The 14264-nt window shown below is 50.0% G+C and overlaps 3 protein-coding genes across 11 annotated transcripts; 2 read left to right on the top strand and 1 right to left on the bottom strand.

Moving 5' to 3' along the window:
• Nucleotides 1-415: 415 nt before the first annotated feature.
• On the top strand, nt 416-1872 carry MDP1 (magnesium dependent phosphatase 1). The gene is made up of 6 exons (XM_019429342.2): nt 416-525; nt 639-699; nt 769-879; nt 1220-1327; nt 1418-1503; nt 1670-1872. Exons 1-6 carry the CDS (start codon nt 489-491, stop codon nt 1759-1761), a joined length of 495 nt encoding a protein of 164 aa, XP_019284887.1. The 5' UTR covers nt 416-488; the 3' UTR covers nt 1762-1872.
• CHMP4A (charged multivesicular body protein 4A) lies at nt 1853-6404 on the top strand. 5 transcript variants are annotated; one of them, XM_019429338.2, is made up of 7 exons: nt 1976-2090; nt 2293-2431; nt 4051-4200; nt 4289-4466; nt 5207-5315; nt 5486-5621; nt 6054-6404. In XM_019429338.2, exons 2-7 carry the CDS (start codon nt 2320-2322, stop codon nt 6110-6112), a joined length of 744 nt encoding a protein of 247 aa, XP_019284883.1. In that variant the 5' UTR covers nt 1976-2090; nt 2293-2319; the 3' UTR covers nt 6113-6404. The 5 variants fall into 5 exon arrangements, with proteins under 5 accessions (XP_019284882.1, XP_019284883.1, XP_019284886.1 ...); XM_019429341.1 differs by lacking the exon at nt 2293-2431 and adding an exon at nt 2658-2745 and having other exon boundaries at nt 1992-2090; XM_019429340.2 differs by lacking the exon at nt 1976-2090 and adding an exon at nt 2658-2745 and having other exon boundaries at nt 2319-2431.
• Nucleotides 6405-7278: 874 nt separating this feature from the next.
• TSSK4 (testis specific serine kinase 4) lies at nt 7279-14182 on the bottom strand. 5 transcript variants are annotated; one of them, XM_053889303.1, is made up of 5 exons: nt 14031-14182; nt 9329-10318; nt 8765-8979; nt 7986-8379; nt 7279-7560 (listed from the first exon to the last, which is right to left on the bottom strand). In XM_053889303.1, the coding sequence occupies exons 2-5, from the start codon at nt 9551-9553 to the stop codon at nt 7378-7380; spliced, it is 1017 nt and encodes a 338-aa protein (XP_053745278.1). In that variant the 5' UTR covers nt 9554-10318; nt 14031-14182; the 3' UTR covers nt 7279-7377. The 5 variants fall into 5 exon arrangements, with proteins under 5 accessions (XP_053745278.1, XP_019284878.1, XP_019284877.1 ...); XM_019429333.2 differs by having other exon boundaries at nt 7279-7633; nt 13515-14176; XM_019429332.2 differs by having other exon boundaries at nt 13515-14176.
• Between the last annotated feature and the right edge of the window lie 82 nt (nt 14183-14264).

The raw sequence follows: 14264 nt of genomic DNA, 5'->3' as shown, positions 1-14264 counted from the left end.
ACTGGACATTTGGGCCCGGTTCAAGAAAGGACTCAGGGGCTTCACAGACACTACGATGTTTATGGCTGGAATGCGGGGGAGGGCTCTGGGTTCTGGAGAGAGGCGGATTCGGAGAAAGGTTGAGTGAAGAGTGAGTGACAAAGCTACGAATAACTTAGGTCTCAGCTGGTAAGATAAAATGAGAGAGGTGTCGGATGAAAGGGCTCCCTTCCCTGGCGTTTCTAGCCGATTCCCGCCACGCTGGGTGGAGAAGAAAGGGAAGAAGGTGTCTCGGAGAGATGGACCACTGCGGTCCCGTGGGTGGTGGCGTGGGCACTTAGCTACAGTCCTTCCCCCGCTCCGCCGTCAGGAGGCGCTCTTGCGCGGCCTCCAGACCCACGGCCGCAGCTCCGCGCGGCGACGCTCTAGTCGCTGTTTCTCTAAGGCAGGAGGGGCGGTTTGCAGCCGCAGGGCCTCGCCTCGCATCGCGCAGCCTGCCAGCGCCGGTCATGACGCGGCTCCCAAAGCTGGCGGTTTTCGATCTGGGTGAGGAACCGGCCCGGGGAGATTTGCGGCGTGCTCTCCTTTTCCAAAGCCCCGCTGCAGTTCTCGGGGCCCTGCGCGCTCCGAGCCTGAGCCCTCCCTCCGTCCTCCCGCAGATTACACGCTCTGGCCGTTCTGGGTGGATACGCACGTAGACCCCCCGTTCCACAAGAGCAGGTGAGGCGGCGCCGGGGAGGCCGGGTCCGGGCGGGGCCGGCCTCCGCTGAGTGCGCTCTCGCCCTCCAGCGACGGGGCCGTTCGGGATAGGCGGGGCCAGACCGTCCGACTGTATCCAGAAGTGCGTGACGTCCTGGAAAGGTTGCAGGGCCTTGAGGTACCCGTCGCGGCCGCTTCACGGTAAGGAGAGCGACTGAAAAAAAGCTGTCGGTCTCATGCTGAGAGACGCATGCATGAGGAGGCGTCTCGTGTAACCCCTTGGCTACAAAAACTTTGGCGGTGCGGATTTGCACGTATTTGCATATTTTTCTAATTGTACCCTTTCCTGTGCCTTTTATTTATTAAACCTTGACTGGCTTAGCGCCGCCTGTGTCAGACGGGAAGCCTAGGGAATCGAATAAGGACCGAGGGTGCCTACTTATCCTGGAAAAACAGCAAGTTGATTTCCCCTTGGTTAAACATAACTTGGCTTGCAGCCCCTGGCTCTGCTGATCCCATCTATTATTACACCTTTTTGCAGAACAGGGGAGATTGAAGGGGCCAACCAGCTACTGGAGCTCTTTGACCTTGACAGATACTTTGTTCATCGGGAAATCTACCCAGGCAGCAAGGTCACCCACTTTGAGAGGTATGCAGAGATAAGGTAGAAGCTGGGAGGCCAGAGAGGCTGCAGGAGCTAAGAAGCCAGTGTGGTCACCCCCTGCCCTGCCTTGCACAGGTTGCAGCAGAAGACTGGAGTTGTCTTCTCCCAAATGATCTTCTTCGATGACGAGAAGCGGAATATCCTAGACGTCAGCAAACTGGGTACAGAGTGGTGAGATTAGCCTTTTGGGGAATGAGGAGAAAGGGTTCCTAGGAGCGGTTAGATAGATAGGTCCAGGATGGGTAGCTTGCATGCAATTTTTGGGTGCACCCAAAAAAGGTGAGAGTAACAACAGGCTTGATGAAATGTGGCTTCTTTTCTTTCTAGGAGTTACCTGTATTCATGTCCAGAATGGAATGAATCTTCAAACCCTAAGTCAGGGACTGGAGACATTTGCAAAGGCCCAAGCTGGGCCCTGAGGTCCAGTCCTGTGGATGAGCCTCATTTGAAGCATAAAACTGAAAGGAAATCACGAAGGCATTTTCAGGTGTATTTGTAAATTATTAAAGTATGTTTGTGTGTGACAGAAATCTTCTGGCTGGTTTTTGTTTTTCTAGCTTTGTAGCCGGCATTGGCTTTTCGGAGGTGCCAAGACCAGAGCGAGTGGAATTAGACTTCATCCGGCTCTGCCAAAGAAACTTGTGGCACACCCGACTGTGGCCCCCTTGTGCTCACACCATCCGCGCCCCAATTCCTGAACTCTGTCAAGGGCCGGGAGAACTCTTCCACTGGCCCCAAGAAGTGGGATGTAAGACCCTGCACATTCCCTTTCAGGAAAACAAATACTGTGCTTTTTGGGGGGGTGGGGGTGGGGCGGCCTTTTTAAAGAATCAAAAACGGAGCGGCCGCTTTAAGAGGAGCGAATGGGTTGGGGGCTGGTGGCTCGGGTCACGTGGCAGAAGTGGCCTCGTTGGCTCTTGTTGATGATGTCGCCGCGGTGCCCCAAGGAGGGATTGGCCCAGGCCGGTCTCTGAGAGATGAGACCGCACCCTCCCGGGAGCCAGGCGGAAGTTGCAAGAAGCCGCGGAGAGGAGGCAGGAGAGGCAAAGGTGGTGGAGATGAGTGGTCTCGGCAGACTCTTCGGGAGGGGTGAGCCCGGGTGAGCCCGGTGGGCTGGTGGTGCTGGCCAAGGGGGTGTGGGGAAGGCCATGGCCCCCGGCTGTCGCGAAAACCCCGTCCAGGGCCCAGGCCTCCTCACGTGCCAGGAGGCCCCGCCTTGTCAGGCTGTCTGGCTCTGGCTGTCTTCCTTCCCCCGCCCCAGGGAGAAGAGCTCCGGGTCGGGCCGGAACGTGAATGGAGGGTCCCCACTGTTTAGGCTGGGGAGTTGAGTTTCCGACTGTCATCATCTAGTCCTTTCCAAAACACTGGTGCTTCCTTTATGCTGGCCAAGGGGGGAATCCGAGATGATGAAAAAAGATTGTCTACTTAAAACTCCCATCTGGTGGGGGGAGACCAGCAAAAACTGGTAATAGTGTAGTGTGGGAACTCCATAATGGAGATGTTCCTAAAAACTAGGGGGAGCACAGAAGAGGCGTGAGGGGTTGTGATCCAGAGGGCTAAGGTATGCCAGGTGGAGAATTGAGGTACTCCAGGGGGGAGGTAACTGTGTGCAAAACAGGCAGGAACGAGTATGGTAGTAATACTTAGGGGAAAGAGGAGTTCTGGCTGGTGGGTGTGTGTGTGCGTGTGCGTGGGTGTGCGCGCGCGCGCACATGCCCACGCCAGCTGAAGAAGAGGAAAGTAGAAGTGTGGATGGAGAGGTGAACAAGGGCCAGGTCAAGAAGGGCCTTGTATTTCTCATTAAAGTTTTAGATTTTATCTTGCAGGCAATGGAGAGTGTGAAAGGATTTTAAGCAGGCAAGGGCCTGCCTTATTAATTTTAATTACTGTCAGAAGTGCAGAAGATGAAGGGGAAAATGGAGATCAGATTTTTTTTTTTTTTTTCCTCTACCCCCTGTACTTCATTCAGTTTGAGGGTGTGGAGTTAGGACCTTGGGCATCTCCTAGGACAGCAAGTGGAACAGCGATTATAAAAAGTGACCAAACTCCAGTGGGGATGTGCTCATAGGAGGGCCATGCATATGTGTCAGCAGGGGGTATATGGGAACTTTGTATCTTCCTCTCAGATTTGCTGTGAACCTAAAACTTCTCGTGGGCGGGGGCTGAGGGGGAAGCCTGGGAATGACTTGAAAGGCAATTTGTTGTTGTTTTTTTTTAATTTTTTTTTTTAACGTTTATTTATTTTTGAGACAGAGAGAGACAGAGCATGAATGGGGGAGGGTCAGAGAGAGGGAGACACAGAATCTGAAACAGGCTCCAGGCTCTGAGCTGTCAGCACAGAGCCTGACGCGGGACTTGAACTCATGGACCGCGAGATCATGACCTGAGCCGAAGTCGGCCGCTTAACCGACTGAGCCACCCAGGCGCCCCGAAAGGCAATTTGAAATAGCAAAGAATACTGGATTTGGAAGTCATACTGCCACATTTCAATTCCTGCTCAATTCTCTCTGGCTGTGATTTTAAACAAATGATTATTTAACACATATATGCCTGTTTTTCACATTTGTAAAGTGAAGATAGTATATTCATTATAGAGAGTCATTTTGGGATTAAGAGTAAGACAGGTGCCTAGCACACACTCTGCGCTCAGTGATTGGTGGCTAATATATTTCCTCCACACAATATGGGCCTGCTTGATTGCACTCCAGGGAAGAAGGAGAAGGGGCCAACCCCTGAAGAGGCAATACAGAAACTGAAGGAGACAGAGAAGATATTGATCAAGAAACAAGAGTTTCTGGAGCAGAAGATTCAACAGGAGCTACAAATGGCCAAGAAGCATGGGACCAAGAATAAGAGAGGTAATGGGGGAGAGGTGCCAACTGGGTGGGCCCAGGTGGGAAGCATAAGGGCTTCTGGCTCTGATGCTCAGGGTGTGGGCTGGGTCAGCTGCCCTACAGGCTTTGCGGAGGAAGAAAAGATTCGAACAGCAGTTGGCACAAACCGATGGGACATTATCTACCCTGGAGTTTCAGCGTGAGGCCATTGAGAATGCCACCACCAATGCAGAAGTGCTTCGGACCATGGAGCTTGCTGCCCAAGGCATGAAGAAGGCCTACCAGGACATGTGGGTACGGGGGGAGGGAAGCAGGGGGCCCAGGCACTGGGGAAAGTAGCTTGGTATTTTCTCTTGACTCTTAAAACCTCTCAGAATGTAAATTTATAGATGTCTGTGACAGCTAGACCTCTGTCAGTCTCCTTGCTTCTTGGAAGATCTCTTTGCTGGCTGAAGCATTCTAGGGAGGAAAGAGGATTTTCCTAATTAAAAACAATTTTTTTTAATGTTTATTTATTTTTGAGAGAAAGAAACAGTGTGAGTGGGAGAGGGGCAGAGAGAGAAGGAGACACAGAATCGGAAGCAGGCTCCAGGCTCCGAGCTGTCAGCACAGAGCCCGACGCAGGGCTCAAACTCAAAAGCAGTAAGATCATGACCTGAGCTGAAGTCAGACACTCAACTGACTGAGCCATCCAGGTGCTCCTTTTTTTTTTTTTTTTTTTAATTTTTTTAAATGTTTATTTATTTTTGAGAGAAAGAAAGAGTGTGAGTTGGAGAAGGGCAGAGAGAGAAGGAGGGATTTTCCTAATTTTTAAAGATCCTTCAGGAAGAGGAGTACAGCCTATTCTCCCCAAAGTGGCTTCTTGCCAATTCTCAGCCCAGACTTGCTTCCACATAATTTCCCAGGGATCTCTTCTGATAGCCATGGATTTATCAGTCTGAGGCCACAGACAGGAGGGTGTTCATCCATGCAAGATGGGAAAGTCAGGAGCGTTGTTGCCTGATTTCATAGCTATATATCTTGTTCTCAGGGACATTGACAAGGTGGATGAACTGATGGCCGACATTACAGAACAACAGGAGGTGGCCCAGCAGATCTCAGATGCCATTTCTCGGCCTGTGGGCTTTGACGTGGATGAGGTGATTGGAGCAAGGGGTCAGGGAATATTGGAGAAAGCATGAGACTAGCCGGAAGGAATGCCCAAGAGAATTGTGGGGCAAATTTGGGAGGGGGGATTCAAAAATGGTATGTTTTCGGAAGTAGACATTTCCTTTCTTCATTTTTAAGAGTCTTCTTGTCCCATGTCCAGGATGAACTGTTGGAGGAGCTAGAGAAGCTGGAGCAGGAGGAATTGGCCCGGGAGTTGTTACATGTAGGCGACAAGGAGGAAGAACCCTCCATCAAACTGCCCAGTGTACCTTCCACACATCTACCTGAAGAGCCAGGTACTCAGGGTTATTCTCTTGTCTCAAGGACTTGAGAGGGTGGGATAGATATGGGGAAAGATTATATTCTTCTTACATCCTGCCTCAAAGGAGCCAGGCAGAGAGGGCTGCTGCTACAGTTGCACAGGTTGTTGACTGCATAAGGGTACCTGGCTGAGGGGGAATGAAGACTAAGTCCAGCCTCTGCCTCACTCAGCAATCTGTGTACCCTGGTGTGGGGCTGCAAGTGCTGGGAGAAAGAAGCACATCTTCCCAATTTGTACAGAGCTGCTCTGGGAATTTGCAGCAGCCCAGCAAGCAGAATGACCACACCTTTACGTTCTTTGCGAGGGAGAGATGTTTCAGCAGATTCTCGGTGTCACAGCAGGGGATTATTGACGTTGCCAAAGCCCTAATACTTCTTTCTTTCTCCGGGTATCCTTGTCCCCCAAGCTCCCAAAGCGGATGAAGATGAAGAAGCACTAAAGCAGTTGGCTGAGTGGGTGTCCTGATGTGTCTGGGCTTGTTTTCCTGGCGCTGACTTCATTGGTCTCTTTTCCTTAAGTGCCAAGTGCTAAGCTAAAGGAACGTAGCCTTTTGGGGGGGTCCTGCTGAGGGTGATAGTGACCCTGCCTGAAAAAGGGTTGTTGCCCTCCCCTCCCTGGCTCAACTCTGAAAGAGAATGTTGGTGCAAGAGGAGCCCCTTGGCTTCCTTCTCTTTGATAACAGTTACAGTGCCCTTGTTCCCAATAAAATCAGGCAGATGGAACCCTAGTGTTTCTACTGCCTCATCTACACCTGAAACTCTTCCCTGGTCTTTGGAGCTTTGTTTCAAGCGATGAATCATAGTGGGAGTAAGAAGGGGCATTGGAACATAGAGAAAGTGGGCACTGACAATATCTTGATCTACTATGTTCCAGGCATGTACTGTTTCATCTTTCACATTGGTTTGTCCTAGAGTTGCCTGGTGCTGAGGTTAAGGTTAACCTTATTATATATAACTGCCACCTATTATTTATCTTGGGACCATGTGGAGCTGTCTCTGAGTCTTCTCTCATTGCTTTCCCCCAGTCATGCCTCTGCCAAGACAGCCCCATGACTTACTACTCATTTTCACTTTGCAAAGCCCATTTTCAAGGGCAGAGAGGGAGAATACAGGGATAAAGGAGCAAGGAGCTTTCCATTATTCAGAACCCATAGCTAACAGGCTTGGTTTGAACTGTCATTTCTGTTTCTAAGAGCAATAGTGTGCATGATTCACTCGGATCGTTTCAGTCGTGGTTAAGGTGGCATTTGAAGGAAGGAGAAGAAACCAAGGCATTTCACACATCCTGATACCCATTTCTAAGAGAGCAAATAATGCCATCCCTTTGGTTATAAACAGGGAGAGCCATGGCCAAACAGCAACCAGGGCCTCTGCCCCACTGCTTGAACATTTAGAATGCACAGAGATGTGTAATAATAAGCATTTACTTAGAATAATGAAACTTCCCGAAAGGGATGTTCATCTGAGCACCCTCTCCCCCTGAGCCACATGTGAGCTATATACTGAATTACAGTGTTGACTTTAATAGGTGTCAAGATGACCAGTTACAGACTGGTTAGAAATCCACCTCTTGGACTCAGTAGTGTTCCCTGCTAGTTCCCTTGAGGAAAGAGTGTCTTTGACTCCAGCTGATGAAACTAAATCAGGTATAGATTTATTTTTCGTAGAAAAGATCGTTAGCCCCAGACCCTCCTGCTTTGCTCCTCTCTCAACTCCCTCCCTTAACCACTTTTAGGTATTGATTTCCAAGGACTGGTGCCGATTAGTGGTGCTGGGGGGTTGGCACATGGCCTCAAGCAGCCTGATCTCATGGGTGGGTTGCTGAGGCTGGAACTTGAGCACCCAAGGATCCTTGATGATGTCCAGGATGGTGGCACGCTTGGTGGCTTGGCATAGCATCTGGAAGACCAGGTTCTAGGGCAGGGGAGAGAGAGGTCTTGGCTGAGCTTGCCTCCCATTGTGCCACACAGGCAATGAGCAGTTGGACCTGAGAGAGAAGCAGGATAGCCCATCACACCACTCTGGTAAAAGGGGGTGTGGCCCTGATTTGATCCTGATGAGCCTGGCATGTAACTCCCTGGAGCAGAAGGGAAGGAAGGGTTCCTTGGGGGGAAATCCTTGCCTTATCCTGCTGAAACCAGCTCATCACTCACATCTAAGGTGTGGAGCCCAGGAATGGCCCTTTAAGCTCCCTCCCCACCAACTACTCTGGGGCAGGGGCTACAGTGTGAGACAGTGATGGTGGGGAAGAGCCTCCCCCGGGGTGGGGAGGCCTACATTAGGTATTCCCTCCCTGTGGGTCATCCCTGAGGCCTCAGCCCTCCTGGGGGAGCCAGCACCTTGCACTCCTGGGAGATGGAGTAGTTAGGTGGAAAAGTGACCTCCTTTTGAGTCTCTTTCAGCAGCTTTAAGAGATTGGTGTCATCAAAGGGCAGCCGGGCCACCACTAGAGTGTAGAGGATGACGCCCATGCTCCAGGTGTCAGACAGGAAAGGGTTGTAGGGCAAGCCCAGCAAGATCTCCGGGCAGGCATAAGCAAAGCTGCCACAGTAGGTCCGGCTGAGGTGGGTAAAGCAGTTCATATAGCGGTAAGAAGAGCTACCATGCACAGTCTGGTTAGAAGGCACCATCTTGGCGAAGCCAAAGTCCGATATCTTCACGTTCTCCCACTTGTCCAGCAACAGGTTCTCCAACTTTAAGTCCCTACCAGCAGCAGAAAGGCTGGGGGTCAGGCTGGGGAGAGGGCTTAGTATTAGACCAGGAGCTGAAGGGCAAGGGGTCAGAGGCTAGAGATGGAAAAGGCAAAGTGGGAGACAGGTGCCGTTATGAGGACACAAGGTTGAGAGGAAGGAACCATGGAGTTAATGAGCAGAGCCCAAAGGTGAGAGAGGATGGTACCTGGGGACCAGCGAGGGCTCATCATTGTAGTTCACAGAGTGCTGTGTTCACGGTGGGTACTACATAAATGTTCTTGACCAGACAATTAAAATAGAGGGGATGGATGGGCCTAGATAACTGAGGAAGGCCAAGGGAGGGAAAAAGAGGGCAGAAAATGGAAAATATGCATAAAACCCCCTTGAGAGCCCAAAGGCCCCAGCCTGGGTGGCAGCGCCCTCACCGGTGCACGATGCCCTTGCTGTGCAGGTAGGCGATGCCCAGGGTCATCTGGGAGAACCACTTGCCAGCATGGGGCTCAGAGCAAGCCCCATAGTGCTGGATCCATTCAAGGACGTCACCACCCTGAGCCAGCTCCAGAATGATGTATACTCGGGATGTGGTTTCGATGGCCTGATAGAAGTTGATGAGGTACTTGTGCCGCAGGACCTTCATTACCTGGCCCCGGAAGAGGGACCCATCAAACCTGGGAAGGGAGAACCCTGGCTGTGCTCCCAGCCCTCCTACTGTCCTGCTGCTAACTTACTTAGAACTCTGCAGCAGGATTAAACCCCAGAGGGCTGGTGGTTTGTGGGCAGACCCTATGCTTTGTACTTTTACTTTGTGAGGCGCTGGAGGTGAGTGGGTGGGTGGAAAGAGGTTGAATTTGTATCATCTTCCTGCTGCATAGTAAGACATTCACCCGATTTGGGGTTGGGGGTGGGGTTCTGGCTCTACCCCCTCCAGACCATGGCCAGAAGTCTTAATGAGCTTGGTACCAGTACCCTATTCTAGCCCCCTTTCCAACCTGTATCTCACGGGGCAGGAACTTGTTAAGGTAGTCCTCAGAGGCCTTCTTCTTTGAGATGATCTTGACAGCCACCATGATCTTCTGCTTTGTGTAGTAAGCCTCATAAACCGTCCCATAGGAGCCATTGCCAATGACCTTGCCCACCTCGTAACCATACTCCTCCATGACAGAGCGGTAGGCTGAGGTGGGTGGTGCTACCTCCAGGGTGTCTCCCTTCCGCATGGTGTTGGGCTTTCTGAGAGCAGGGAGCTTTGCTACTTAAAAGCCTATTATCTGCTCAGAAAGCCATGAGGGCTAGGGTACCAAAGTAAAGTTAATCTTTGAAAGCTTGCCTATATAGTCACACAAGTCTGGGATGCTGGGATCAACTCTCACTAGAAACGTGGAGGGGGAAGAAGGGAGAAGCAGTTCTTTTTGTCTCCACTAGCTGTTGTTACTTCTTTCTCCTCCTGGTTACGGAACTCCTCAAGGTCCCATGTTCCACATACATCACAATTCACCTTCTTTCCACCACTGGCCATAAGACTTGAGAATGAAGTGCACTTTGGAACGTATTCCTAGAGGCAACTTCTGCAATTTGGTGAGACTCCCCCCACCCTGCCTGCCCCCGCCATAGATCTAATCCCTTCAACCATTCATGTTTATTGAGCACCCACTATGTATCAGGCTGACTACTGGGATAAAATAATAAGACCAATAGAGACCCTATGCTCCTAGAGTTTTATTATCCAGCATGAGAAACACACGTGTGAGAATATTACAGAGCATTATAAGGTGTTGTAGAAACATATTCTAAGGAATCTTAACCTTAAAATGTTTTTCTGGCTTAAAACAACCACTTTTTTTTTTTTTTTTTTTTTTGCAAGTTGAGCTGGGCTCAGTTGGGTGGTTCTTCCAAGTGGTCTCATCTTTGCTGGGATCGTTTGTTTCTGCTGCATATGGTCTCACTATCCAGCAGACTAGCCAGAGTTCCTTCACACAGTAGCACTGAATTTCAAGAGAAAAAAAAAAAATCAGAAATTGTATGATCAATTGAAACCTAGGCTCCAAAACCACAAAGCGTCACTTCCATAGCTTTATACCAGTAAAGACGGTTACAAGATTACAAGGATCACTCGGATTGAAAGGTGGAATAGATTCCACCTGATTCCACCTCTGAACCTTGAAATGCATTCTTATCTTGCTTTCCATGACCTTAAATTCTGTAGTATTCCTCCTATCCCTCTGGCCACTCCTCACACTTCACTGGAGCCTTATCTTCTGTCTGTCCCTTAATCATACCGTGAAGGTTCTACCATAGGTCTTATGTCCTCATCCTTTAGGATCTCCCCCATTCCCCACACCTTACTGATTACATCCATTCTGACTGCTCCTAATCTTGTCTCTATCTCAGATGTCTCTGGAGTTCCAGATCCAGCATCCAACTGCTTGCTGGATTCACATGGACATGTTTGTATCTTCCACGTGCCATGTCCAAAACTGAAGTCTGTATGTTCTTGCCCTAGATTTCCTCTTTCTGTAAGTTCTATACTAGTTGTTTTCAGTTCACACACCCAAATGTCACCTGGACCCTTCCCTCTACCTCGGCCCCTACATCCAATCTGTCACCAAATTCTGTCTCTTCTACCTCCTAAGTATTTTTAACAATATGTTTCAGGCTCCCGGAGCAGCTGTCACTGCCTTAGCTGAAGCCTCTTTCAGTTCTCAACTGATCGCTCTGGCAAGCTTTCTGCTCCCCTCCAGTCTTCACCCTCAACTCCAAGGTGTAAATCTGATTTTATGCCCACTTGAAACAATTCAGTGTCTCCCCATTCTCCTCAGGATCAAGTCCAAATTTATATGTATATATATGTATTTATATATTTATATATCTGACCCTGCTTACTTCTCCAATTTTATCTTTTAACCTGCATGCAATGCTACAAACAGAATTACTTTTCCTTCATTGCTTTCTCTGTCTGGCAAACCCCTACTCTCCCTTCAGGACTTAGCTCATAAGCTGTTTTAAGGACACCTTTACCAACTGCTCAAGAGCAAACTGGATGTTCCTCCCTCCTGGGTGCTCCCAGAGCCCCAATACTTTCTCTGTCACAGTGCCTGTAACTGTGTTTTTTTTCTGCTTGCATCTCCCACTAGGCTGTCAGGGAGGTCAACTGGCAAGAAGAGGGAGATGAAGTCAGGTTTGAGAAGAATGGGTTGTGCAGAATAAGATAGCTGATCTGGAAAATGAACAGGATCACTGAGCAGCACTGGGGGTCCAACTGAGGTTAAAAACACAATTTAGAAACACACGATTTTAACACAGTGTTAAGATTCATCTTGGGTATAGGTGCTTGAATACTGACAGTTCTTGAATATGAACCCAAGATTAAGGTTTCACTTGGCAGCTGGAATGAAACAATAATGGAAGAGAGGCATCAAGAACACAGTCAAGAATGTGGCTGAAATGATGGAATGCCAAATCTAAGCTGCATGGGTAAGGAAGACAAGCTAGAAAAATACAGGTTGCAGGGAATGACAGAGATTGTGGTCACTGAAGGGTTAACCTGGATTTAAGACTGGGGGGGGGGGATGAGGGGGTGGGGAGGGGGTGGGGTGGGGGTGGGGAGTGGCACTCAGGAAAGAACAAGGGAAGAATCACATTTCTATCTTCCAAAGCAAAACAACTCCCAACAACAGATTATGCCATAGACTACTGGTAAATTCCTATTTACTGACAGCCTGCTGATCCTGCTGGCAGGATGGTTCCAAAGTTTGTTGGAAGCCTAATCTACATCCTCGATCTACCAAGATGAGTTGTCCAGGGCACATCATGGTAAGGAGGGCCACACAGCCCCACCCTCTGGATAGTTGGCTGGCCCTGGGATGGGCAGCCTGGTGGCAGCTGTGTTATCATTGTGCAGGGGGCATGTCCAGGGGGTAAACCAGTTCATTTGAAAAACATTTATTAAGCTGCCGACTTTATACGAAAGCACTGCTAAGGATATCAAGATGTATAACTTAGTCTTCCTGTGAGTAGTTAGCAATTAACAAGGAAGAGAGACACATAAGAAGTAAAATAACAGTCCAGTGAGGTAAAGTGCTATAATCAAAGACTGGAAGATGTAAAAGCAGGCTTTATAGGGGAAGCATTTGCACTGTCAAAAGTCTCCAGGCAGGTAAGTAGGGAATGGTAGACTGGGAAGTCTAGGCAAAAGGAGCTACATAAGCTTGTAGACTTGAGAGAACACGACATTGAAGATTCTAGTTTGAACACAGGACAGGGTTCCAAAAGGGTAATGTACCTGGAGAAGTAAAGATCCAGGTCTGACAGGTCTCATATGCCAAGCTTTTAAGAATTTATCCTATGTACTCATGGTCAAATTGTAGTCAAAATCAAAGCCTGTTAAAAAATAATGACCAGTCACCCCCTCCTCTAAGATCCTGATTTGGTGGGACCCAGGTCTCTATGTTTTAAATAAGCTTTTGGTTCAATCTGATGAGCACCAAGATTTCAGAACCACTGTTGCTGGAAATAGGACACATATTTTTTAAAAAATCTTTATAGCAGCAGTATGGAAAATGGATCCAAGTTGGGAGGTGACCAGGACACTAGCAAGGTGGCTATCATGGTAATTTAGGTGAGAGAGGGTGGGACCTGAACCAAGGCAGCTGCAAGGAGGGCAAGTATTGGAAAATATTCAGGAAATAAGCAGGGGGGCTTGGTGGCACTGATCTGAAGAGGATGTCCCCTGGGGACAGGGGAGTGAGAGAGTCCCAGGTTTCTGGCTTCTCTAAATTACTTTTCTAATTACAAAATCCACTGATTATCTAAAAAACTCAATCCCCTACTTCCTGGAACCTCACCTCCTCCTACAGGGAGGTGAGGCACTACTTCTTTACCCAGGGAAAGGGAAACTTAAATCTGCATCCTTACATGTTGCCCCCAAGTGGCCAAACGGAAGTTACTGCCCCTGGGTCTGAGCTTCAAAACTCTCCCAATGGCAGATACCCTTAAAATGGCCAAGACAGGCAAGGGTAAACTTTTCCAGAGTAATCTGCAATATAAAATTGAGAAGCCCAAACGCGTGCGCGCGCGCGTACACACACACACACGTAAATAACAAGAACACCGAAAAAGTCGAACGTATGACAAGATTCTTTGCCTGCAGGTTAAATAACCCTGCCAGGCTGCCCAACTCACCCGGTAAAAGGGCTGACACCCTGTCTCTTTGCGTGTCTCCGCACCAGACCTGCCTCAGTCTTGCCTGTCTTCGAACATGGGGCTGTCATTATTTGGCCGGGGAGGCCTCCAGCACAGCCTCGGGAAGACATTTTTACTTATTTATTTATTTTTTGGGGGGAGGCCACTCGTGACGGGTTGGAAGAGGAGCAGTGAAATGAGATGCAGATTCCAGGACACTTGCACGTACTGTGCCCTCGATGTCCCAGCACAGCGACGCCCAAAGTCTCACCTCCGCCCGGGTTGGGGGCCATCAACCGCCTCTCTGAGCTCGCCCTCTGCATTCGGTGGCGAGACCCACCGGTTCAGCCGGCAAATGCTCCTGGGCGTCCACTAGGTGTAGGCCCAGCCACCAACCGGGCTCCGTTTCCTGGACAGTTACTGGGCGCGTGCGGCGGGCACGGCTCTCCGGCCTCTGCCGGCAGGTGCCCCCAAGTCTTCCCTGGGACGGGCGAGCGGCCCGGCAGCGACTCTTACCCCAAAGTGGCGTCCGGGTCCCCGCAGCCAGGCCTCAGCCTCAGTCCCTGCCCGAAAGACCGTCGGTGGAACAGCGCACCGGCCGCAGCATCGGGGGCGTGGTCCCCACTAGGCTCCAGAAAAGGAGCTTTCCGCCCGACTGAGGTCCCCGCGGGTGAGGCGGAAGTGGTAAGACTGACGTGTCCCGGGCTGCTCTCCAGATCGCCGGGAGGGCCCACCTTCGGGGGACGGGCT

The sequence above is a fragment of the Panthera pardus genome, unplaced genomic scaffold, assembly GCF_024362965.1.
Source record: "Panthera pardus isolate Hobbes unplaced genomic scaffold, ASM2436296v1 HiC_scaffold_24, whole genome shotgun sequence".
Lineage (NCBI taxonomy): Eukaryota > Metazoa > Chordata > Mammalia > Carnivora > Felidae > Panthera > Panthera pardus.
This window is presented reverse-complemented; position numbering and strand designations above follow the sequence as displayed.